Consider the following 25,301-nt stretch of genomic DNA (forward strand, 5'->3'; position numbering starts at 1 on the left):
GGTGGCCATGAGGAAACCTGATTCCATGTAGCTCCATTCCCAAAGTACTGTCACCTTGTCCAGCAAACAGCTGTGAAGAGTGAGAAAATGGAGCGTGCCAGTCGTCATTGAACAACACACAATAATAATAGCCCACATAGATTTGTTGCTTACTGTACACTGGCTTCTTTCCAATCCCTTTACATGTGTCATTTTAATGCTCACGTTGATTGTGTGGCATGGACTCCACTCATCCTTGTTAACAGAGAAGGAAACTATAGCACAAAGTGGGGGAGTTCCTGGCCCCAAATCCCAAGTGGAGGACTCTCACCCACCAAGAGAGACCTTCAGCCACACACTTGCTGTGGGTAGCCTCTAGCCTCGCATATATATATAACCTCCACCCCAGATTCTCTTGGAGCAGAGCAACAAGGCACAGCTGCCTCTAGATCAGCCGTTCTCAACCTATGGGTCGAGACCCCTTTCACAGAGGTCACCTAAGACCATCAGAAAACACAGATACTTACATTAAAATTCATAAGAGTAGCAAAATTACAGTTATGAAGTAGCAATGAAAATAATTTTATGGTTGAGGGTCACCACAACATAAGGGTCATAGCATTTAGGAAGGTTGAGAACCGCTGTTCTGGATTCTTCCTGTGGCTTGTCTAGCCTGGTTAGTGACCACATTCCAGATAAGCATTGAGGCCTGACTCACTGCGAGGCTCTGACATGAAATACTGTCTAATGTGACCAGAAGAGAGGGGCCTTCATCAAGGATGGAATTAGAAAACTGATACAGATGGCATTACGCCCACCAGTGACTGCAAAGAGAATTTTCATCCCGCAGGACCTGAGGTGAACTTCAGGGCCTGAGGTGAAATCCTGACTCTGCCCATTAGTCTACCAAGTGGAGGAGTAGATTCAAGTCAGCCCTTGGCCATGGATGAAGAGGCGTGGTGGCCCATCCTCCACATCTCTCTTGACCCCTGCCTCACATGGCATACTTCTTTCTCACTCACCAAACTAGATGGGATGTTGGGTCCTGTGAGCCTCAGAGGAAGGTGTTGGCAGCTTGGTAAGGGTCTCACTCTCCCAGACAATGGCAATGGGATTTGACAAATCCTGTGTCACGCCACCTCACTCCTCAGTGACCACAGAGCTTCCTTTCAGGGAGCTGGCTCTGATCCGTTCTCAACACTGGGTTTCAGAGAGTGCTTACATAGAAAGAGACTCACTCCTTGGCCAAAGCCCTTTTTTTTCAGTACCGAGGTTTGAATCCAGGCAAGCTCAGACACACCCTTCACTTCAGGAGGTAGTGTAAAGGACGTACTTTTCAAAAATAATTTTTGCATTTTTTTCATTCAAAAAAACATTTTGGTGGTGCATATTGTGCCCCAGGTACAGAACTAGTGATGGGCGTTGAGGGACATGGGACTGCCAGAGTTTTCCGTCTTAAAAGTCAGATTTTCAGGGAAGTAACTGAGATAATGAATAGTACATGTACAGACATTTTTCCGTTCAGGAAATGTTAATATACCTGTTAAACAATTCCAGCCCCACATGCTGCTTCCTGTTTGTCAGGATTAGTGCTTGGTGATGTTTGTTGTTCTTCAGTCTGGAAACAGCCTGGTTCCTGGCAGTTTCTGCCAGTTCCTTCTCCAGATGAGGCTAAGGCTGGTGGTCACAACATTGCTCTTACTTGGTGATACCCTCGGGCACAGAAGGAAAGCTAGAAAACTACATAGAGCTAGGCCTCTGTGCTGGCTACTCTCACATCACCTTAACTACAAGCCAGCATCATCTGGAAAGAGAGAACCTCATTGACTAAATGTCCCACTAGATTGGCCTGTGGGCAAGCCTGTGGTATGTTTTTTGTTGATTATTGATGTGGGAGAGCCCAGGTCACTGTGGAAAACCCTGCGTTGCGTTGTCTTAATTGACAGTTGGTGTGCGAGGGCCCAGCCCATTGTGGGTGGTGCCACTCTGGGCTCTTGGTCCTGGGTTCTGTAAGAAAACAAGATGAGCAAGCCATGAGGAGCAAGCTAGCAAAGAGCACCTCTCTTTGGCCTCTGCAACAGCTCCTGCCTCCAGGTTCCTGCCTTGAGTTCCTACCCTGACTTCTTTCAGTGATGGCATGCAACTTGAGAGTTATAAGCTGCAATAAACTCTTTCTTCCCCAAGTTGTTTATGGTCATGGTCTTTATCATGGCAGATAAAACCTCATCTAGGACAGACTCCATCCAAACTTCCCGCAAGGCTGGGCTGAGGATTGGTAGCCATTATCTTTAAGGTGAACGTTATAGGCAGCCTTCAGCATCTGAAGCCTTGTATGTGATTTAGTGAAGCTGTTCAAACTTCTAAGAAATAACTCTTGGTTAAGAGTATGAGTCTCTAGCTTTTATAGTATTCTGTGTGTTTCAGTTATCAAAAAAAATAGGAAGATTTGTTATTTTTTTTAAAAAATAAGGAACTATAGATTCCAACCTTAATAGCAAAATGGGAAGTTTAGAAGGTGTGTGATATTTATTATCTTGTTAGTGGGCTTTCTATTACTGTCACAAAATACTTGAGATAAGCAAACTTAAAAAGAAGAAAGGTTTCTTTGGGCTCACATTTTCAGAGTTCCAGTCCATTATTAGTATGCTTTATTGCTCTGACCCTGTGGTAAGGTGAATCATCTTGATAGGAAGTAGATGGTGGAGCATTCTCATGTTAGCATTCCCATCTCCCCAGTTGGAGCCACTAATTCCCAGTAACACTACAGGCTTGGCACTAAGCCTGCAAAGAATGTCAAATTCCAAGCCACAGCCATCTTTAAAGCAGACCCGTGCTTGGGGAGGGTCTTTGTGCTGCACAGAAGCTCTAAGGCCGAGGGCAGCCGTGGGATCGCCTTTGTTCATGGCTGTCTTCTGTTTCCTTTTGCAGATGATCACTCACGGGTTCGGCTGCAGATGCTGGAAGGTGACAACAATTCGGATTATATCAATGGCAATTACATCGATGTATGTATTTTAAAATTATCAATAAATCCAAACATTCTGACACACGCCACACCCCAAATCTGCTGCACAGTTAGTAGACGTGTGTCAGTGACCATCCACGAGCAAATGTCAGTGTTCCCCACACTCCACAGAGTGCAGTCACTGCCGTCTCAAGTAAGCCTGTTTGGGGATAAACATCTTAGTTCCTTTCTGTACCCCCTTTGCCTACCCATGCTTAGGCAGACTAAAAAGATATTTTTACATTTTTGTCAACAACTTAAAAAAATGTTTGCATATTAATGGGACAAAACCGTCCAATTCCTAATGCGGTGATTTGCAGCCTCTTGTCGCTGTACTTTTAAGTTGCCTTCAAAGTCATCCACAGCTGTTCACCAGGACTTCCAAGGCAGGCAAGGCATGTCATTAAATATGCAAGCTGTTTAATTATTGAAGATGGCTGCCTTGTTCATTCTGCGTCATGTTAACTTAATGTCTTACATTAGGATAAATTCTTTAAAAGACAGCTTGTTTTCAGTTGAAAGAATGAATGAAATCAGAGGTAGGAAATCCAGGGGCCGTATTGTATGGGGCCGTGCAAGGCACAAACCTCGGAGAACAGATTCACTTCCTCGGCATTCCCAGGCATGTGGCTGGGCTAGGCCAGGTTTTCAGTCCATTAGCATTTTCAGAGACCCATCTTACCCACATGTGTGTTAAGCATCCCTAATCCCCCAATCCAAAATCCTCCAGAGTCCAAACTTTTCCAGGGCTGACACAAGGCCACACAACTGGAAGATTCCACACCCACCATATGTGACAAACTGCAGTCAAAGCACAACACACAGCTTAGTGTCACCAATGACGAAGGGCCTCCATACATCTTCAGCCATAACACACCAGCGTTGTTTCCCGCAGAATTAAATTACTGTACAGATTGCCTTTAGGCTATGTGGATAAGGGGGACATGAAACACAAATGACTTTTGTTTAGACCCCATTCCCCAAAGTGTCTCATTCTATTCCCTCTCACATCAATCATTAATCAAGAAAATGCCCTACAGACTTGCCTACAAGGCTGATCTTTTAGCGGCGTTTTTTTTTTTTTTTTTTACTCAATTAAGATTCCACTTCTCAGATATGTCCGGGTTTGTATCAAGTTGACAAGCCAACCAGCACGGAATTTTAAGGGAATCTTCAGCTGATCAATGATACAAATGGGAACTGAACAATGACTAAGGCGGTCAGTAACATGGGCTAGCCTGAGACAGCGTGGGCTAGCTCAGTTCATCACATGTGTCCCTCCTGTCTCCTGGACACCTTCTAAGGCAATAGACCTGCAGAATGAGGAAGTCCATGTTCTCTCCCTTGTGGCATTCAACAGCTGACAAATGAGTAATTCTCTAGGGAATTCTATGTAATGTTGGTCTCAATGCTGTCTTTTGAGATGTGAGGCAAGTCAGTTGTGTTGCAAAATTTCTGCCTTTCTTACTCATTGCTGCTGACTCAAGAGCAAAAATAACCTAACAGATGGGCATTTAAGGTGTCTGAGGAATCTTTATTTTCTCTCCAATTTTTTTTTCTGTTTTCCAGTTATCTTTGAGAACAATATTTAGGGTAATCTCCAGGGACAGAAATGTATTAAGGTCCACGATGATGCAGTATGTTACTAGAAGTAATTTTCTCTGAACTGACTTTTATCTTTCCCAGATAACTTCTCCTGTGATATCTTTGCCTCCCAGTTTCTTTGTGTCCAGTTTAATCTTTCCTGCTTCCTATGGGGTCATGAGTAAAGGGGGGAGTCTTGTACAATCTCTACTTTAAACCCCGGCTCTTGCTGCAGCATTGTGTCATGGTATGAGCAGTGTTTGAGAATGGCTCTGAGCGTTACTATTGATGGAACTGTCTACACTGATAGAACAGAGTATGTGTTAAGTCCTTGGCACCTTGCCAATAACGTCCCAAATGCAGACAAAGTCCTATTGCATATTCCCAGGCATTCACACCTTCATAAGGGTCTTGGTCATTTTAGTTCAGAGAATCCATAAGTTGATAGCTTTGGCTGCTCATCCATCATCTCATAGCCAGTGTGTAATGAAGTTCCTTGCACTTCCTGCACACCATCCAGAGGGCTGTACTTGATGCCCCTTCCTTTAGTAAGACAAACTGAAGAATCCTGTGTCCAGCATCTGAGCTATCGAGTGCTGCAGGGGTTGGTGTTTGAATGCACGGTCATTCCCACAGACTCAGTGTGTGATTTCTCTGCTGCTCATTGACTTTAAATTTATCAAATATTCTTTCTCATTTTTTAGGGCTACCATCGACCCAATCATTATATCGCAACCCAAGGTAAGTTTATTTTGGCTCTTGTGCCTGTCTTTTGTTGCTTGCTAGTCTGAATCACTTCAAGCTTATCACCCACACCCTCATGAAAGTATTTTACATTTCACATGCAGTATATTGTGTTGCTAACCATTGACACATGTGCCCTTATTTTCCCAACAGACGTTTTGGTGCTGTAGGCACTTATTTAGAACTTCATGTTGAGATCATTAAAGAAATGTGTTCACTGACTCATTATTGAATTCAATCTAAATGCTTTAGGAATTAGTCTGACATTTGCAAGAATATATTCTATATCCTCTATATGGATATGGAGAGAGGTGGGGAAGAAGAATGCCCTTTAATAAGTATGTATTGACTCCTGTCTGTCCACAGAACTGTGGGAGTCTCTGCTAGGGAGTCACAATTAATCCAGTAGCTAAGTTTAGGGGACAGCTGTGAGGTGGCCTGCATGTATCTGGGTAGTCACGTTGCACGGAACTCCAGTGAGAGGCACAGGTGAAGTGTTAGCACAATTGGAAACGGGTGGGGCTGTTCTAATGAGATGGCTGCAGATCAACAGGACTTGAGAATGATAAATGGTCATGATTGAAGACTTGATAACAGGAAACTCACACTTCCAAGGCAGAAGGCAAATCATTTGCAGTAAGGGAAGTGAAAGAAAGCTAGAGGAAATGCTCAAAAGGGTCGTCATGGCGATAGTCTTTATGTGATGGTCTCTGTAGCACATGAGGGTGCTCATCTCTGAAGGGTGTATGGGTCATCCTAAACGATAACTTAGTGAATAGATATGAGATGAACTAAAGAGGTGCTAACACACAGAGAAGACCCAGCAAGGCTGAAGAACATGTATTTCTCCATTTTTTTAAGTTAATCATTGTTTCTAGTAATTTATCTGTCTTAGCTTTACAATATCACAAAAGACTTGAGACAATCAACCTATAAAGTAAACAGGTTCATTTTGCTACATTAGGAGTTTTAGTCTATGACTAACTGTCCCCATTGCTTAGGGTCTATGGCCACACAGTACGTCATTACAAGGGTACAGTGAAAGACGTTCCTCACCTCGTGCTAGAGAAACAGAAAAGGAAAGGAGAGAAGGGCTTGGGTCCCAACATCCCTTGATGACCTATGACCTCACATGTTGTGATGCCTTCTAAAGCTTCCACCTTCATCTTCCCCTAGTAGTACTAGGCTGGGAACTAAGGGTCTTCATTGGGGCATCTAAGGACCAAACTGGGAGAGCATTACATCCTAGGAAAAATGGCTGGGAAGTTACTCCTCTGTAGGTTCCAGACCCACAGATCAACTGAGCGTGAACTGAAAACATTTGGGGGAAATGTGCATTGTGGGTGTCCAGAGCGTTCTGCCTTGTCATTATTCCCCCAAACAATGCAGTGTAGCAACTCTGTGCACAGCCTTTGCACTGCGGCGTCCTGAGTCTCACGGAGCTGGTTTAAAGCATTCAGAGGTTACGTGCAAATCACAGCACCTTTGGCTGTAAGAGACTTGGGTGTCTTCGGATGGTTGCAACCTGAAGAGTTCCTGCCCCAGCCCGCCAGGGACAGTGAGGATGACCGCACTTGAAATGTAGCTTTCAAAAACACAAACAGGGAACCAGATTTACCTAATCCTCAGACAAGCAGCTACATCTGGCTATCCCCTGTGGTGGTGCTGCTGTTGGCAGTGCTGTGGGTGAAAAGCTCTGAGTGGAGCCAGGATAAAGACTGTAGGGCCTTGTCCCTCCCTAATAGGAATGGCTTCATGAAGAGCCTGAATGGCCCCCAAAACACAGTCCATGCTCTCATATCACAGCCGGGGACTCTGTGTCCAGGTTATGAGAACTTGCCTTTGCCCTGCCTCTAACTGCTGTTCCTTCTCTATGGCCTGTAGTTAGTAACAGCTCCTTCCAAGGTCTCTTAACTAGTCAGATGCACACTCTTCCGGAGAGTGCCCAATGTGAAACTGGCACAGGCTAGCCCTATACATGCATACTCTTCTGTAGAGTGTCCAGTGTGAAGCTGGCAGAGGCTAGCCCTATACATGCATACTCTTCTGTAGAGTGCCCAGTGTACAGCTAGCACAGGCTAGCTCTACATGATGGCTGCCAGGACCATCCGAAAGCACTGCCTGGTGCAGTCTCCTGCAGTCAGGCGAGAATAATTGATTCTCATCACCTTCTGGATCCTGCTGTCTCCAAACTAAATTCATCCGTGCTTTCAGGCACACACCGTTAGCTCTCTGGCATGAATTCCGATGGCTTTCCGAATGTTCTGAAGCAGGTGTCACAGCGTCTGATTTAATAACATTGATGATTGTTGGAATTGGCCACTTCTTATAATGCCTGTGAAATTTTGGTTGTTAACTATCCAAAGTTTCCCTTAGGTTATTTATCCAGCAACTTGATTGGTACCTCATGTTTCCATAGATGGCATAAACATCATATAACTAAATCTCTTTGGAATTTTCAAGATTTCTATGACTGAATAACCAGCTCTACACACTGTCCTTCAGAGCTTTTCTTGATTGATTTTTCTCCACACCCAAGGGAGATGTCTCTCTGAAGAAAATAACACTAGCAAAACCACTTTGCGCAGAATGAGTTTGAATGACACTTCCCTGCTTGGTAGCCTCCTCGGCCTTCAGACTGCCAGGTGGTAATGAGCAGAAGCATCCCGAGGTGGCTGAGACCTGGCAAGTGGAGGCCTGACCTTCATGGAGAAGGCCATGCCCAGGGCGCTGCGGCCAGACCATGGAGACCTTGCCTCACCGCAGAGTGCGCTGCACAAGAGCGCCCCACACTGGTGGTACCTGCGTCACTGCCAATGGGAGCCATATCTTCAGACTGGAATGCTGGGATTAGAAAGCTAGATTCTCCTTACTTAATATATGCCACAAGCCTCGTGTTGCTAGTGGCTACAGATGGCCAGTAAGAAAGGTAGTTGGTGTCTGCTCATGGACCACCCAAAGCCACAAATACTCCTACATTCTAAGAAGCCAGCAAAGCAGGCAGCAAGGACTAATGAAAGACGCAAGTTTTACATCCTTCCTTACTCTGTGTCCCTCAATATTTGGTACTAACATAATTCTGGAAGAAATTTACTCAAAGTCATGAATCTACAAGCCTAGCCTGTTTTGTTTTAGGGGGTATTTGTTTGTTTTTTGTTTTTCAGTATGTTATTCCTGTCCACCCTGTGTTAATTATTTTCTGTCTGGAAGTCAATAGATGGATGGTCCAATAGGAGCATCATCACATCTGAATGATACGTTCATACAGTTGTAACATGTAAGATTCATGACTAAGCAAATCAGAGGACCTTAGGAGAGGCAGCGGTATCTGTTGCTGCCCGCTTAGAGCCACGACAGAGGGATTTCAAACACCCAGCTCACAGCAGGGGCGGAAGAGTGTGCCCGTGGCTAGGCCAGCTCAGAACCGATCATATTTCCCAATCAAATTGCGACCCATGGAGTGGGCCTCAGGTGGGGTGCAGCACATTAAGAGCCACACTTCTTCTTCACCTGACTGGGAGAGCTCCCGCTGGCTTCCTGATGGGCAGCCAAGGGGGTCTGCACAAACCGCTTTTAGCGTTTAGCTGCATTTTAAAAACTGACTTCAGGAGAGTCCCGCTTTAGCCTATCGAAAAAAAAATAGAGGTCCCGCCCCTATTGCTTTCTCCCAGAGTCTGTGGAAGAATCTAACAGCCAGCTGGGAATCTAATCTGAGGGATATCCAGTGAATCTACGCACACTGAGTTCTTTAGTCCATTCACTTTATTCTTCTCAGTCAGTTCTATCTACACAGGTTCTTTTCTATTCTCATACTTAGCTCCTCTCAGTCCCTCCTACTGTCCTCTCATACCTGTCTCGCTCTTTCCATCTTTCTTCTTCTCTTTGTTCCCCTCTTACATATATATATATATGTATATATACATATATACATATATATATGTATATATATGTATATATACATATATATATATATATATATATATGTATATATGTAGATATGGATGTGGATTCATTAACAGCCTGTTAGTAAAAACTACAAAGTAAACTCTCAGGGACAAGTATTCTGATAAGAGTCATGCTTGGGGGCTGGAGAGATGGCTCAGTGGTTAAGAGCACCGACTGCTCTTCCAGAGGTCCTGAGTTCAATTCCCAGTAACCCCATGGTGGCTCACAACCCTCTGTAATGAGATCTGGTGCCCTCTTCTGACCTGCAGGGACACATGCAGGCAGAAGACTGTATACATAATTAAAAAAAAAAAAAGTCACGCTTGGTAAAGACTTGGTCAGCTTAATTGGTGATTGACAACAGCTGTAGGTTGTAAAAAGTCCTGGCTATCTCTTAAAGGGATAGCTACAAAGGTTACAAGGGAAGAAATTAAACCAATGAGAGAATTAAGGAAAAGGCAGAGAATACACATACTCTTTTATGTGATTAATATCCAGACATCGTTAGTCAGTTAACAGCCTTTTTCTGTTAGTCACCTGAATCTCAGGACCTGTATATAATTAGTCTATTGAGCCTAATATCTTGCATTAAAAACTGGTGTAGAAATAAACACAACGTGTTAATTGTTTTTTGAATCAGAGTGGGGAGGTGCTGGTAGAGGAAGCTTAGGGCAACATGGGCGGTGTTGATCTCTTGAGGACTAAGATATACTAAGACCAGACACCTGCACTATTACTTCTGGTTCGCTATAAATCTTCTGAAGGGTTTTGAGCCAACAAGGCCAGGCACCTGCAATTCTGTACTGTGAAAGTTCTATGAGGACCTTTTGTCTGGCCAATTTGCCTTATCAGTAGCTAAGGATGGAGAACAAGACCTCTAAGTGTCTACAGTCCACATGGAACAATAGACCTAGTATGAAGCATATTTTAGTATGTTTCTATTCATAAAAATTGTACAGTTAAATAAGAAACCATCTTCTAGACTATCCACAGTTATGTGTGCCCATCAGATTGAGATGTAATCATGAGATTACATGTACACATAACATGGAAATACATGGTAAATGGAGAGAATCATAGCTGTTATTACAGGTGCTAGACAAGGAAGCCAATCACAGGAAACAGAACAGACCCCCGAACTCCAGTACCTCACATGGTGAGGATTAAATCCATCCATGTAAATGGTATATACATATGGACAGCAAAAGACCACAGGAGTATACAGCAGGTGACAACCAGCGTTCAGAAGGTCAACCTATCAGAATCAAGGGTTCTATTAGAGGAAATCATCATGCAAGGCGTTATGGAATTACTGCCTTTTGAATGAATCGGCTGTTTCTTGTTGTAAGACAGCTTCTGTTTCTCTGCACCCTGCCCCCCAGCACCAATGTGCCTCACTCTTCACCTCTAGCTTCTCTGTTCCTGTTGGTCTTGTTTTCCCTGAGTGGTTCCTATGCACTCAGCCAGTTGCAGAGCATGTTATGGATTCATTTGTTAGGTCCTGTTTTAGACTTGTTTAAAAATATCGCCCAGTAAAGTAGAGCACGTTTCAGCTTCCAACACTAAAGAGACCGAGGCTTTGAAAAAGAAAATTTGGTGGGATTTCCCCACAAACAGTGATCATCACACTAAGGATTCCAGGCACATCTCTGGGAGGCATGCTACACCATGCACTTGTTTCTGGCTTTCTTAGATTGCACAGTTGCAGTGACAGTTTATCCATAAAATTCCTTTTAACAACCCAAGTTTATATCCGAAGTTATTGGCCTAATTGACCAATGGTCAGATTGATAGACATCTCTTGGGCCTGTATTCCTAATAAACCTGCTCTGAGAACACTTAAAGACATGTTCAGACTAAAAAGAAATGTAGTAAGCAGAGGGATGAGATCCCAGCCACCTATGTTCTTATGGGACAGAAGTATGTCCCTAAACAATGGAGCTTAAGCTTAATTCACACAGAATAGTGTAAAGATGGCTGACAATCATGCATAAATGCTCTTTATTTGTATTTTTAATTTTCTTTTTACTTCATTTTGATACATTTATGGAATATGGTGTTTCGATCTACATACTCATTGTACAATAATCATACCAGGGTAATTAGTCTGTCCATCATCCCAGATGTGTATCATCCTTTTGTGGGAAGGACTTTGAAGATCTTATCCTATAACTATTTGGAGCACACAATCCATGTTCATTACAGCATCACTCATAATGGCCAAGATATGGAACCAGTGTGTCTATTGAGGAACGGATGGATTTTTGAAAATATGGTATTTTAAATCAGCCAGAAACAAAGAGATGAACATTGCATGATCTCTCTTACACACTAAATTTGAAACTGTCACACCAAAAGCTTTTTACATCTTTAAGAGGAATTTAGGTTTATACCTCATTTGAAGTTAAAAAGAAAGACACCTAGTACAAAGTTTTAGGATTAGTTTAAAAAAAAAAAAACTTTTTAATTTCCCAGTCTATCCTCTTTGATTTGGGGAGGGGGGGATTTTTAGTACAAAGAGTTGGAACTTGAGAAAGAAATGTATTTAAGTGACCTTTGTCCCTATATGTGGACCTGAATCATCTGTACAGAAGTAGCTATCAACTGTGTGGACAGCTGAGGGGGAAAATCAATACCATGTGACAGACTTACTCTAAGGGCATTTTGTTCAACGGGGAATTAAATACATAGATGCTTGAGGTCACCTCTTCTTTTCAGGTTCATCCCTTTGAAAGGAAAGAGTTATAACTTCATTTCCATATACGTCCCCTGGTACCTGCTTTCCTGGGTACCATGGACCCTTGGCAAAGCCAAGCCATTCCTTTAAATGCCAGGCCATTCAAAGCTCACCAACTAACTTTGTTCCTCTCCCAAACACTGGGCTGAGCACAGGGTCACAAAGTCACCAGTCACTTCAGCATGGCAGTGTGGAGTTTGTCTTGGGTAGCATGATGGCTACTTTGTGGGCTTGCTATACAGTCTAGGACTTCTTTAGACAGTTTATCTGTCCTGTTTGGTGGGTTAAAAAAATGAGTGCCAATTCAGTTTCCTCTGTCTCTTGACTTATCTAAAATGCACTGCTGGAAATTTCCTGACGCTGGTCCCTACCCTGCCATAGAACATTTGAGAGTACCTGCCCTCAGCTATGTCTGGGGAGCCAATTTATCTCTGTTTTATTCATTTATTAGATTGAGTCTCTTTTTTGTTAAATAAAAGAGGATCCCACTTGTGTACTGAGGAAGGCTTAATTAAAGAGGATGGGAGCTAATGAAAGCCTTTATTCCTTTGGCAGTCGCCCCTGAAGCATGGGAATGCAGCAGGGCTTTCTTTCCGCTGTTCTCTGTGACAGAAGGCAGCCAGGTCCTCCGGGCTGCCAAACCACTCCACGAGGAGAGCTGCCATTATTCTCTTTCTCTCCCTGCTCCCCTCCATGCAGTCTGCACAAACACCTTGTCTCAGTTTCTGAGCGTTCTCTTTGGAGACCAACACTAATGAAGGCCCTGGGCCACAGCCAGTGGGAGGCCCTTGTGTTGTGGACATGGGTCACGTTCCTCCCTTCTGTGGCTTAAGCACTTGGTCCTGTGGCTCCTCCCAGCTTCCCCTGCACAGGGCATGTAGCCTATGCCAGGGATCGGGGACCGAAAGTCCCAGCAGAAGTCATGACTGGCTCAGTCCTGGAGACAGATCACTGCGATCTGCCACGCATCACCCCTTAGATTCTCAGCTGTGTTAACGGTTGTTCGTTGAGGGCCTAATCTGTACCAGATCTGCTTCGTCTGCCTCCGCCTTCCATATCAGGCTGGGCAGAAACCTCTGCACTCCCAGTCACAGGGGTACCACTGCAAGCTGAAAGGGTTGGTTCAGCTGCTCTGGAGGCATGATTCCGGAACAATGCTGAGTGCAGTCCATAGAGAGTGAACCCAAATAACTTTCCCATCTAGATGGGGTTCCCAGAGATGCTCTGAGACATTGCAACGCCGCCGAGTTACACCAGCCGTTTGCCATCATTGATTTCACTCTAACTATACTTTGCTTACACAGCATGATCGCAATCAGATCTTTGAATGTTGGCCGGAATCTTCCTTCTGTATGTAGACATGCTTTTTATCAGGAAGTGGTCCGAGACACCCTCTACCTGAGAATCCTTAAAGGAGAGTGGTTACTATGTGGTTACTATATGGTTACTGTGTGGTTAGTTATGGTTACTATATTGTAGTGGGTAGCTGTTCCAGCTTTGAATAAACCCACCTTAATTCTTCCATCAATACTACATGGTTACTATGTGATTACTATATGGTTACTCTAGAGTTAGAGTGTGCAGCTTGAAAGCTAGCTTTGCTGGCAGCCTCTCAGTCAACATTAGCTACCGCTGTACTCACCTTACAATGTTACCAATCCCGACACACATCTCTCAGTGGCAGAGATAAGCCAGGCTTTGTCCTAAACACAGTGCATACCCACAGGATACTCCCAGACTATCATGAAAGCAGTCCATTCTGCGTCTGTCGGGGCTTCCTTCCTGTACCAACAAGAATCACCTGAGCTCCACCCACATCCCATACTCCCTTCAAAGTATAAAGGCTGTCATCACCATGAACTTTTGAACAAAGGTAAATTTGGGTTAAATAGGCAATTAACGCCATCAAAAACTGGAAGCAGCCGGGTGGTGGTGGCGCACGCCTTTAATCCCAGCACTCGGGAGGCAGAGCCAGGCGGATCTCTGTGAGTTCGAGGCCAGCCTGGTCTCCAAAGCGAGTTCCAGGAAAGGCGCAAAGCTACACAGAGAAACCCTGTCTCGAAAAAAACCAAAAAAAAAAAAAAACCGGAAGCAGCATTTTTTCACCTTGAAAAAAAAATTGAAACCCTGCCCATGCCCACACTCTCACACACAAACGCATACATACAGTGTGCACATACAAACACAAGAATCTTCTATGCCCACCACGAGAAAGCATGTTTAGATCTCAAAGATATTATTTCATTTTCTTATGTAAAGATGTTGGGGTTCTGGGTAGTCAAAGAAAGGTAGTATTCAGAAATTCAGTTTACATTCTTAAAAATTCCTTCATCCTGGGCTGGAGAGATGGCTCAGAGGTTAAGAGCACTGACTGCTCTTCCAGAGGTCCCGAGTTCAATTCCCAGGAACGACATGGTGGCTCATAACCATCTGTAATGAGATCTGGTGCCCTCTTCTGGTGCTCAGGCATACATGCAGGCAGAACACTGTATACATAATAAATAAATAAATCTTTAAAGAAAATTTTTTATTCATCTTTTTTTAATTTTTACTGGGACTTAAGATGTAGTTAATAATATTATAGAAGTTCCTAAACTTTATTCTAGTAAAGATAAATTCAAGAAAAACAAAACCAATGAAAGTATATAAACATATGAGAGAAGAAAGGAACTATAATAATGGCTAATTGTAGAGGGGTAAACTTACTATACCTAATGTTAGACAATAGTAGTTTTTAAAATGGGAAAGGAAAGAATAGAATTAGTCTATCTTAGGACTTCTAAGGAAGACCATGGTGATCAGTTGAATGTATCTTTAGTAAGAGAAATATGGGCCTTGTGGGGTGGTTCAGTAGGTTGAGTGCCGTCCTTTCAAGCAGGAGGGCATGAATTCAGACCCCTAAAACTCACATAAAAAAGCAGGCATGGAGGCATGTGCCTGCGGTCCCAGGAGTGGCTGTATGGAGGGCAGACACAGGCAATCCCAACCAGCCTGGCCTACAGGGCAAAGGTTCAGGCCAGTGAAATGCCTTGTCTCAAACAAAATGTAGAGAGCGCCTGAAGATGTCTGTGGTTGTCCTATGACCTACACACACACACACACACACACACACACACACACACACACACACACACGCACACACACACACACGTCAGGCCCACAGGTATCCACAAACCCCACACAAACATATACATATACACATATCAAAAAGACCAATATGCACTGTGTAATTCTTCAGACTTTTGTGTATTAAAGTATTTCCTAATTGATTTTAATTGAAAAAATTAAGGGAGTTAAAACTGAGTTATTAACGTAAATAAGAGTTGAAGAGTAATAACTGAAACCATGGACAGAAGTTTCTGAGAATATATGTATATATGTATGTATGGGCAGATGGCTTTATACATTTATAACTTACTCCTAATTAAATCCAACTTAGCCTTTCACTGTTGAGTTAGAGGTTCATATGTTTGTGTGACACCCAGAAACAAATACTCCTGAAACTACTAAGAGAAAAGCATGAATCATTTCATTTCATATTTCAACCTGAAAGGAGGGGTGTGGGCGAAATGGACAATCGGCATGTGGCCAGCCAGGGTGGTGTAGAGGGAAAAAATGACAGGGTGGTACGGCAGGAGATATGGGCCAAGCCTTGGGTCTGAGAGTAACACACAGGCAAGCATCTGTAGAAGTACAGACAGCAACCACGTCCCTGCTAGTCAGAGTGAGCCATGGGCAGGGAAACGTCCTGCAGGGAATGCGGGGAACAGCCATTGTGTGGAAACGGTGGGGATTTATAAAGTCAAACACTGTCTAACCTCACTGTAGCCACAGCTTCTGACAACACTTCTAAAAGAAGTTACGTTTTATTATGGCTCTGAAGCCGAGTTCCTCCTCTTGCACACTCCAATTAAGATTCCAGGGGACTGGTGAAAAAATAACCCCATAATTCTAGACAGGAAGGGGTTTTTGCTTCAGCGCTGTGCTTCAAAATCAATATTTCGTCATGCAACCATGTCCATTTTCAAACTCGGGTTCAATCAAATACTCCCCAGTTCCCTCCATCACAGAATAACTCTGTGCATTGGCCCTTGTACATGATGGACTTCCTTGTTTCTTTTAGTCATTTTCTCGCAATAGTCTTGGAGTTTGGAAAATGAGCAGATCATACCCCACATACCCGTCATCTCAGTTCCACTTTTTTTTTCCTACAGCTGAAACCAAAGATTATTCATAAATTCCACATTTTGCCATAAGTAGCCTCCGGGGAGGGCAAATGCATCTATTAAATAAGTGATGTTAAGGATTATTAATGCAAAAGCTAGCTGTGCTCCACGTCAACATTACCACTTCGGTCTGTAAGGCACAGTGGCACATTTTACCTTTTACGTTTGGCTTCCGCAAAAATGAAAAGCTACTAAATATGAAATTATGAGTCTGAGTGTTGTGGCAGTATCGTGCTGAAAAATCACATAAAGTTTTGCAATAAAAACTCACTCAGAAGCAACCGAAGGGATGTCTAATTCTCTGACTGTTGAATAGCCGACTTTATAATACCTATTTTAGTTTATTGCCAACGGCAACAGTACGAATAATGGATCAAAAATTTAGGGCCCCTTTTATGTATGTAGCAGGAGCTTCACAATTAATGCATAAATCTCAGGCTTGGCTCTTTTCATATCCATGCTGCCCCTTACGTGGTCCTCTGTGCTGATGGAATGAACCTGTACCCAAAGAGCCCACCAAAACCTTGGCTAAGCCAGTGCCAGCCAAGTACCCTGGACTTTCTATAGCTTTGCCACCTCAGGGTCCCTCCCCCTCCCTCTGCCTCTGTACACCCCATCAGCAATCGATCATGATATGGGACAGCCCCTAGCTGGATATCTCCACCCACCCAAAGGGTCTTAGTGTATCATAGTATTTTCAAACCCCGCCCCTCTCTGTTTTTATAAATAACACTTCCTCTTTTTTTAAATTATCTGTTTGAGAGAGAGAGAAAAGAGAGAGATGCCCCATGGGGGCCAGAAGGCAAGTTTTGGAGGTCTGCTCTCTCTGACAGACATGTCTCCTTTGCTGCGTGTCCTGTGCTGCCTTCTCCGGCCTAGCTAGCTGGCCAGCGAGCGTCTGGCCAGTTATCCTGTATCCACTCTCCCCTGTCTCTTCCTAGGAGTGTGGCTGGGATTACAGATGTGCACCACTGGGTTCCGAGGATTGAACTCGGGTTGTCTGTCTGGAGTGGCAAGCACTTTTTACACACTGAGCCACCTCCCAGTTCCAGACTTCTCTTTCTCTGAATAACTGTGGCACACAGTGCTTCTCTTGTTAGTCACTGTTAGTGTTCTCGTTGTCCCTGTATCTTTTGAGCCAATTTCCCCTGTCTAGCCTCGACACTGACATGTTCTGAAATATGCAAGAGGCTCAGATGATCCTCGGACTTAGTGCCATCTCTACGCCTCTCAGCCCACTTCCTCCCATCCTCTCTTTTCTACGGTTGCTGACACCTGATCACAGTGACGGATGGCTGAGCCACCTCAGTAGGAACCTCCACAGTGCAGTTTCTACCCTAGATCTACTCAGACCATCAACCACATTCTCTCTCTCTGCCTCACCCAGGCATAGGATCTGTCAGGAGAGTTGTGTCTTCCCGTGTGTGTCTTTAATAGCTGTCTTCTCCCCATAAACCCACAATTCTTCCAAAAAGCCCATCTCTTCACACGAGGGCCCCTGTGTGTCCCCTTCCTCTCTCAGATGGTAACAAGTCACATCTACAGGACAGCCCACCTTGGCCAGGACCTGCTACCCAGCCTTAACCCTCAGTCTTCTTCATCAGGGTCATGTATAAGGCTCAGCAAGTCTTCAGTGGCATATCCCTGCTCATGCACCAATGTGATATCCTTCCACTCACTTCATCCACAGTTTAATCCATTTATATTATCTGGTCTCCAGACATCTTTCTTGCATCCTCAAAAGAAAGTCTGAAAAAATTATGTGGCTTTCTTTCGGAATTTTGAGTTTATATCTAAAACTAAGGACATGCAAGATGGCTCCTTGGGTAAAAGCATTCAGCCTTAAACCTGAAAACCTGAGTTCCATCCCCAGTATGCACATGATAGAAGGAGAAAACCAACTCTCATAAGCTGTCTTCTGACCTCCATATGCAAGCTGTGACTTATGCATGAATGCACGCACGCACACACGCACGTACGCGCGCGCGCACACACACACACACACATGCACACATAGAAATAATTTAAAACATAAATCTTTTCTCTAGCATGTGATTTTATCAATTGTAGACAGGTAATATTATATATCTTCCCAGATAAAATGAGGATCTCTGTAACTACAATGAGTATTTTTGTAATATGTGTTAGATATATGTTAACTGTCTTACACAGATCACAGCAAACCAAATCTCCAAATCTAAAAGAAAACACATGAAACCCTATCCCTGCATTTAATGGAAGGAAATGAGGTGCCCTGGAAGACATTCTGGTTCCATTTAAAAGAAAATAATTGCAGCTTCTAGCACTTCAGGAGTGCCTAACTCAGGGCATCCCACAGTGAACCAAAATACCAAGTTTGACCCTCGCAGCAAGGTCTCTAGGAAGGCAGGGAGCCCTGTCTTTCTAGGGTCAATATTCCAACTGTATTTTTTTTCCACTCCTGTAGTTTTTACTCCCGGGCAATGCCCCCAACCACATCGAGATGAGCAGAGGTCTTGTTTAGTGCAAGAGAGGCAATTAGGCATGCAGACTTCTTGGGGAGGTCGCTTTCTGAAGAGTCCACATAGACATTAAGCACCGGGGAAATAATACTAGAAAAGCCATTCATAGTGCCTTTGGAAGGTCCCTGTGTCTCCGAGGCTCTGCATATCTCATTTGGAAGTTGTCCTGCACCCGCTGTGAGAGAGCATGTGTTGAGAATGATCTCTTCCTTAGACAGTGACAGGCCTCTGGAAAGTCGGGGAGGTACTGGCACTGCTCACCCTTGCCCTCTGGTGTCACTAGGAAGATCCCAGACAAAATACCGAGCTTCCAAAACCAGGCTGAGGCTGAGGCTGAGCCTGTGTTGTGGGGGCCAGTACACAGACCCATAGACCATTCACAGAAGAAAACTTCCAAGGAAACCACACTGTCCCCATGAGGGGCATTAAGTGTTGTGTCAGTTAAGGGCTTGGAACAGTGGCCCAGGGAAGAGGTGATTTCTAGCCTACTGAACTGAAACAGGTATGAAATATGGGCTCTGAATGGTACACAGGGAAGGGACCACCAAGAGGCCTGTGGGGAAGAGCATGTTTGGCATTGTGCTCCATACCTACTAGGAAAGAGCAAACAGGAGATTAGATTAGCAGGGTCAAGTTTGCTGGTTTTCATGGTGTGTGTGTGTGTGTGTGTGTGTGTGTGTGTGTGTGTGTGTGTGTGTGTGTGTGTGTGTGTGTAGGGGGATGGCGAAGGGACAGGGAGGGGGCTGGGGGGGGTGTAAGCCACTTGGGCATTTTACATGTAAAGGCTGCTGCCATCAGACTTAGGTAGGTGGCAGTGAAGGGAGGGAGACAGGAAGCCTGTGCTCTGGCAAAAACTCTGGGTGGCTCCGAAGAGCTGGGGGCTGGCAGAGACACTCCAGAGCTTGCCGTGCTCATGAAGATGAATGTTATTCTGTCTCAACAGGAGGCCAGCCAACACATTAAAGGAGAAAACCGACCTGATGTTAATCCACTTTGCCAAGGGCTTTTCTGTGGGGGCAGCACGGTGTTTTCTGGTGTCTTCCTCTCGTGACTATAGGGTATACACCTGTCTGCTGGAAGCTTGCTAAGTTATTCTCTTGGAGGACCTGGGATGGAATAGAGTCAGGCTACCCTTCCGCCTCTTAATTCTAGTACTTGTGTGGCTGAGCAAGGAGGATGGTGCGTTGGAGGCCAGCTGCCATTGAGACCCGCCCTGTCTTGGGAAGGAAAGAATATAAGGAGGGAGGGAGGGAGGGAGGGAGGGAAGAAGGGAGGGAAAGACAACTCCATGGCTCACTAGCTGTGTGATCCGGCCACTTACTGTGCTTCTCGGACCCTGTCTGTGATCCAACGGCAGGGGCAAGACAGTAGGTCTGGTTTCATAGGACAGTGAATTTTAAGTTTAATGAGATAATACACTTCAAGTACTTCAAACCGTGCCTGGGAAGTAAAAACTCCCTCAAAAGATGTTAAATTTTATTCTGCGTATCCTGGAGCAGCACTGGTATTTATACTTTGCTTTTAAAAAGCTCAAATAAGCCACTGTGAGTGTTCAGAGGACCTTGACTTCTCAGCAGCTTTAGTTAACAGGAAAACATGCTGTATAGAAATTCAGATGTGAAAGGAACGTGGTGTATGTTGCCTACCCGGGTTTGAAATTATACTTTGTAATATCCCTCACCTCCTGTGAACTAGAGAACTCATCTTACACAATAGAGTCCATCCTTGAGCGTCTTTCACTTGGGTTTCTTATTGTATTCCAACTTTCTTCCTGTGTCCTCATTCTCTGCAAGGCTGGGGTGGGGGGGGTGGGGCGGCAAGCGGCCCCTCCACTCATTTCCTTCTCAGTGCATGCCAACCAATGTGAAGGAAATGGAAGGTATTACTGAGCTGGTGTTGTTGAAATGTCTATACCTTACCCTTTCAAATGACATAGAGTCTCACAGGAGGACACCTGCTGAGCCTCACCTTCTGTCCCATTGTGCGAACATCTGTAAATATTCTGCCACAGGAAATCACAGTGGCTTCCACTCAGCCAGAAGCCACATAAGCCCTGTACAGAGCTGCGGGTCACACTGGTTCAGCATCTGAAAGAGAGAGCTTACAGCGCCCTTTCTTTGCCTACTGTTGTGGACTCCTCCTCCGCAGACAAGCAATTCCCTGTGCCCTTAGAGAAATTCCCAGTGACCCTAGAGACAGGGTTTGTCTCAGCAGTAGACTCAGAGCTCAGTGGAGAGGGACTGGCAAGTAGGAATTTTCTTTGACTACCAGGGTCATGGGCTGAGCTAAGCTGGGAAGCAAAGCTTTGGGCAGGGAAACTTGGAACCGTGGTCTGCTTAGAAGTCAGAAGCAACCATTGCACATCAGTGGCCCAGGGCACTACCTGAGGACTGAGTGATCAGCCCACTCACTGGGTTTGAAATAAGCCCCCTAAAGGAAGACCCCTTTCCAGCACTAGAAGAGGTGAAGACCATGGGTCCTTAAGCTTCTGTGGATGCTCATAGAAACATAAGTTGAGAAGGGAGTCAAAACCAGGACTGACCGCTAGTATTCCTCGCGTGCACACAGCCTTGTGAACACACTCACACTGCTGGGTGACGGGCGTTCTATAAGGAAGCACACTAAAGCCAGATGTCATGTTCTCTCCAGAGGAGATTTCATTAAATAATCACAGGTATTTAGTTGCTGCGAAGGACTAAGCAAAGAGCACTTTGAAAAGCACAACAAAGGGGTCATGGTCTCAAATACGCCTGGGAAATCTCCTGCGGACGTAGATAGGGAAGCTTGAAGATGCCGGAAGCCTTGACTCATCCACTGTAATTATGGTTATCGGAACTATTTCTCCATGCTTTGGTATGTGGCACAGACCTGTGTGCCTGATGAGGCCGCCACCCTGTTTCAGGGCTTTCTTCACATTGGGAAGACTTTGCCCATGGCACATTGGGGTAGACGCGATGCAGAATTTTCCTACTGAATAAGTAACAAGCTGTTAAGTACACAATGAAAGCGAGGGGATGGGTGATTGATAGAAGCTGATGTCTCCCTGTCCCTCCTGTAGCCTGAGATTAAAGTCACTGAAATCTCCAGCCTCTGCAGCAGGAGAATGGCACGAACGTGTCTAGGGAATGGCTGAGATGGCTCCCGTAGCTTCACAGGAGGCAGCATGTGTGTCCCCATCCCCAAAGGGATTAGACACAGACATGGGGCAACTGAGTCCACTTTGGCAGGAGCGTTGGGCCGTGTTGTCTGAAGAGCATGGGAGGGGATGATAGTATGTGTGCCAGAGGCAAGGGAAATGAGCTGGACAGATGGAACAAGAGGCTCTACACCATAACCATTGCTAACCGATCCAGAGGAGTGGGGTGACTGAGGGGACCCTCAGTGTGCTGCTGTTGCTGCATCCAGACATGCACATAGAGATGAACGTTAACAAAGACACCCTTTTCCCCCTGTCGCCTGTTGCTTATAAAATGTTTGAATTCCAAGGGTCCTCAAAATCACCTTGAAGGGTGTTGGCGTAGTCACCTAAAGAAGGCAGCGTTGAGGCTCACAGTAACCAAGTAATGTATCCCAGGTTACACACCTCAAATTCAAACACCCGCAGAGTCAATAACCTGCCAGTGTCAAGATGCTACAGTACAAGAGGATGGTGGTTCTGTCTGTCTGAGCATTTGTGGGGTTTTCCATAGAGGATGTGCCTTCCCAAGCCTTTAAACTTGTATTTCTCTCATCTCCTTGCATTTTTTTTTTTCTTGTCTTCGGTACACTGCCACTTTTATAGTCTCAAGTATGCACGGGCTTGAGGCACTTGGGGTATTATTCTTTCAAGCTCTGGTGGATGGTGCCACACTCGTGCATGTACAGGCAACACTAATTCGACTCAATGAGTTATTTTTTAAAAAATAAGTGAAGAGGAATAGGACATGGGGGTGGGAGGGAACCTTTGGAGGGGGCCAAGGAGAATTGGGCAGGGTGGATATTACCAAAGTATATTATACGCATGTAAAAAAAATAAAAGTTTGAATTAATAGAACATTTAAATTCCAGCTTTCTGCACTGGTGATATCAGCACTGGCATTTTGTAACACATATCCCACCCCCATGGTTCTTTTGTTTTGTTTTGTGATGGTTTTTTGTTTGTTTGTTTGTTTGTTTTTCTGCCAAGCCACAGAAAAGATTTCTAAATGCTCAGATCTCAAGGGATAAGGTAACGGGGTAATGCGCCTGGCCACCTTCTGCCGGGAAGCTCCACGTTCGGCGGCAAGCACCACAGCTGCTTTACACTCTTAGCTCCTTTCTCAGTTTAGAAAGTCATGTGCAAAGAGAGCAGGGATTCATTTGACTGATGGCACCGAAGAAGAAAAAATATTAGAAACAAGAAAAGGCCATCTTTCCTCCAGAGGTTCATTTCACTCTCTGTGCCACTGCCCTGGGATAGCTGCCAGTTGTTAGCAGCAAGAGTAATGTTAGCCATTTTTTTAAATTCCACTCTTGAGTATTACAGAGATAAATAACTAAACGATGGAGAAATCACTTTCTTTCACGGTAGTAGTTTAAGAGGAGTAAAGAGAACTCAAAATGCAGATAATATTGGAAGACATGAATTTCCAATCATTGGCTATTGCTCTAGGTGCAGTTTTAGGAGTTCTTTTCTACGTGGCTACTGCCGAGAGGCATCCAGCTAAAAGCGAAGGGTCTGTGTCTGGAGATGCACAGACTCCCTTGAAGTCCCAGCAATGCTCCGATGCAAAGTGATGTCTCTGTTCTATTTCACTGCAGGACCCATGCAGGAGACCATCTATGATTTCTGGAGGATGGTGTGGCACGAGAACACTGCCAGCATCATCATGGTGACCAACCTCGTGGAAGTGGGAAGGGTAAGCTGGCCCAACCGCGGCAAACGCCCTTTGGCTCCCTGCTGGGTTAGGGATAGAGAAACATGACCCATGCTCTTGAAGTGTGGCATATACTCCCAAAGAAAACTTAACTACCCAGCTTCTCCTGTTGCTTACCACAATGGCTTATACATTTTCAGTAAGCACAGCCTGAATGGCCTTCATTTGTTGCAATAACAACAGACAGGGAATGCACTCAGGATTTAAAAGCTGTCGTTACCTGGCTATATTGAGCACACAGAAATACCTCCAAGCATTAATGCTGGGTGCTACCATTAACATGACATCATTCTGTAAGTCAGGGGAATTGGCTCTAAAATCAGTGTGCATTGCTGGGATCTGTCTATGGGCTAGAAACCCAGCATGTTGTCATGCTTCGATGTGCCTTGGTGTCCTAACCTATGAAATGGGAACCATAATCTGCCCTAAAGTTCTTGTATTCCTATCTCTAGTGACTGTTTATGAGTTTTCAGCTTGTTTAACCAGGAAGCTGATGAGCAGCGGTAATCTTAGCAATGGCATGTTATCAGATTACCTCCAGAGCACACGTTTTAAATGAGTAAATATATAGGGTACAATTGCTTTATAATGGGTTCAATTCCATGGTGCCGCTCAGCTCAAACGAAGAGCCCATTACTTCTTAGAGAAGCTGGTATTTATACCCAGCAAAGGCAGCCTGGTAGTTGTCCTAGAATTGAATTATTGAAACAAGAGCCTTAAAGGGGAGGTGGTTCTTAAGGTTTCTAGAAGGTATCAGGAGGCACAAACAAATATAACAATTGTCTCAGAAGAAGATCTCAGTAAGTGGAATATACTGAAAATTCTCAGACTAGATAACCTGACCTTCAACAAACATCTTGAAATTCTAGATAAATCATGCTTATTTTTAAAAGTTCATATGCATCGTATGAGTATGTAAATAGACTTGCTTAAAATATGCAACTTAGCACTCAAGAAAGTCTAGCTACCACAGACCTGAAATACACTGTGGACTGGAGATTGGGAAGGTTGGACATTGTAATGTGCCGTACACTAAGGACCAGAGACTGGAAAGATTGGACATTGTAATGTACCATACACTGAGGGCTGGAGACTGGAAAGATTGGACATTGAAATGTGCCCAGAAACAGACAGGGGAGTTCTGTGTCCATCTTGGTGAAAAGTAGGCTGATTTTGAAGCCATAAAGATCAAGAGATAACATCTGGGGGCCATCAGTGTTAACATAAAATCCAAACCCATGGAGGTGGAGGGTCGGATAAAAGACAAAGTCAGGGAGGAAGTGGGAAAGAGGGGAGAGAAGGGAACATCCGCCTGCCCTGAGAACATGATGGGGACATTACTCCATCTTCACTTCAGATCCCGGGAAAGAGCCCCTGCCAAACTCATGGGTCAAGATGAGACCTAATGTAAGGTCAAAAACAGTGTCACAGAGAGTCGCCCCTCCATGTTGGTGGGTTCCAGGGCCATGAATTCAGTCAACAGTAGGTTCCTACCATCCACCAAAACAACAAAGAGAGCATCTGTTTTCAACATGTACAGACTTATTATCATTCCCTAAACAATATAGTAAAACAAGTGTTGACAGAGGAGGTACACTGTATTGGGTATCACAAGCCATCTAGAGATGATATAACTCGTGTATACAGGAGGATGTTGCCTAGGTTCCATGCAAATGCTATAGCAGT

The 25,301-nt window shown here is 44.5% G+C and overlaps 1 protein-coding gene across 11 annotated transcripts in view; it reads left to right on the forward strand.

Moving 5' to 3' along the window:
• Positions 1 to 25,301, forward strand: part of Ptprm (protein tyrosine phosphatase receptor type M) — a 715,625-nt gene that overhangs the window by 634,140 nt on the left and 56,184 nt on the right. For all 11 annotated transcript variants that reach the window (XM_052750180.1, XM_052750177.1, XM_052750181.1 and 8 more), the window contains 3 exons: positions 2,908 to 2,984; positions 5,272 to 5,308; positions 23,500 to 23,597. In XM_052750180.1, the coding sequence (XP_052606140.1) occupies positions 2,908 to 2,984; positions 5,272 to 5,308; positions 23,500 to 23,597 (212 nt within the window). The remainder of the gene's footprint in view (positions 1 to 2,907; positions 2,985 to 5,271; positions 5,309 to 23,499; positions 23,598 to 25,301) is intronic.

The sequence above is a fragment of the Peromyscus californicus genome, unplaced genomic scaffold (genome assembly GCF_007827085.1).
Source record: "Peromyscus californicus insignis strain IS unplaced genomic scaffold, ASM782708v3 Scaffold_21__1_contigs__length_65335640, whole genome shotgun sequence".
Lineage (NCBI taxonomy): Eukaryota > Metazoa > Chordata > Mammalia > Rodentia > Cricetidae > Peromyscus > Peromyscus californicus.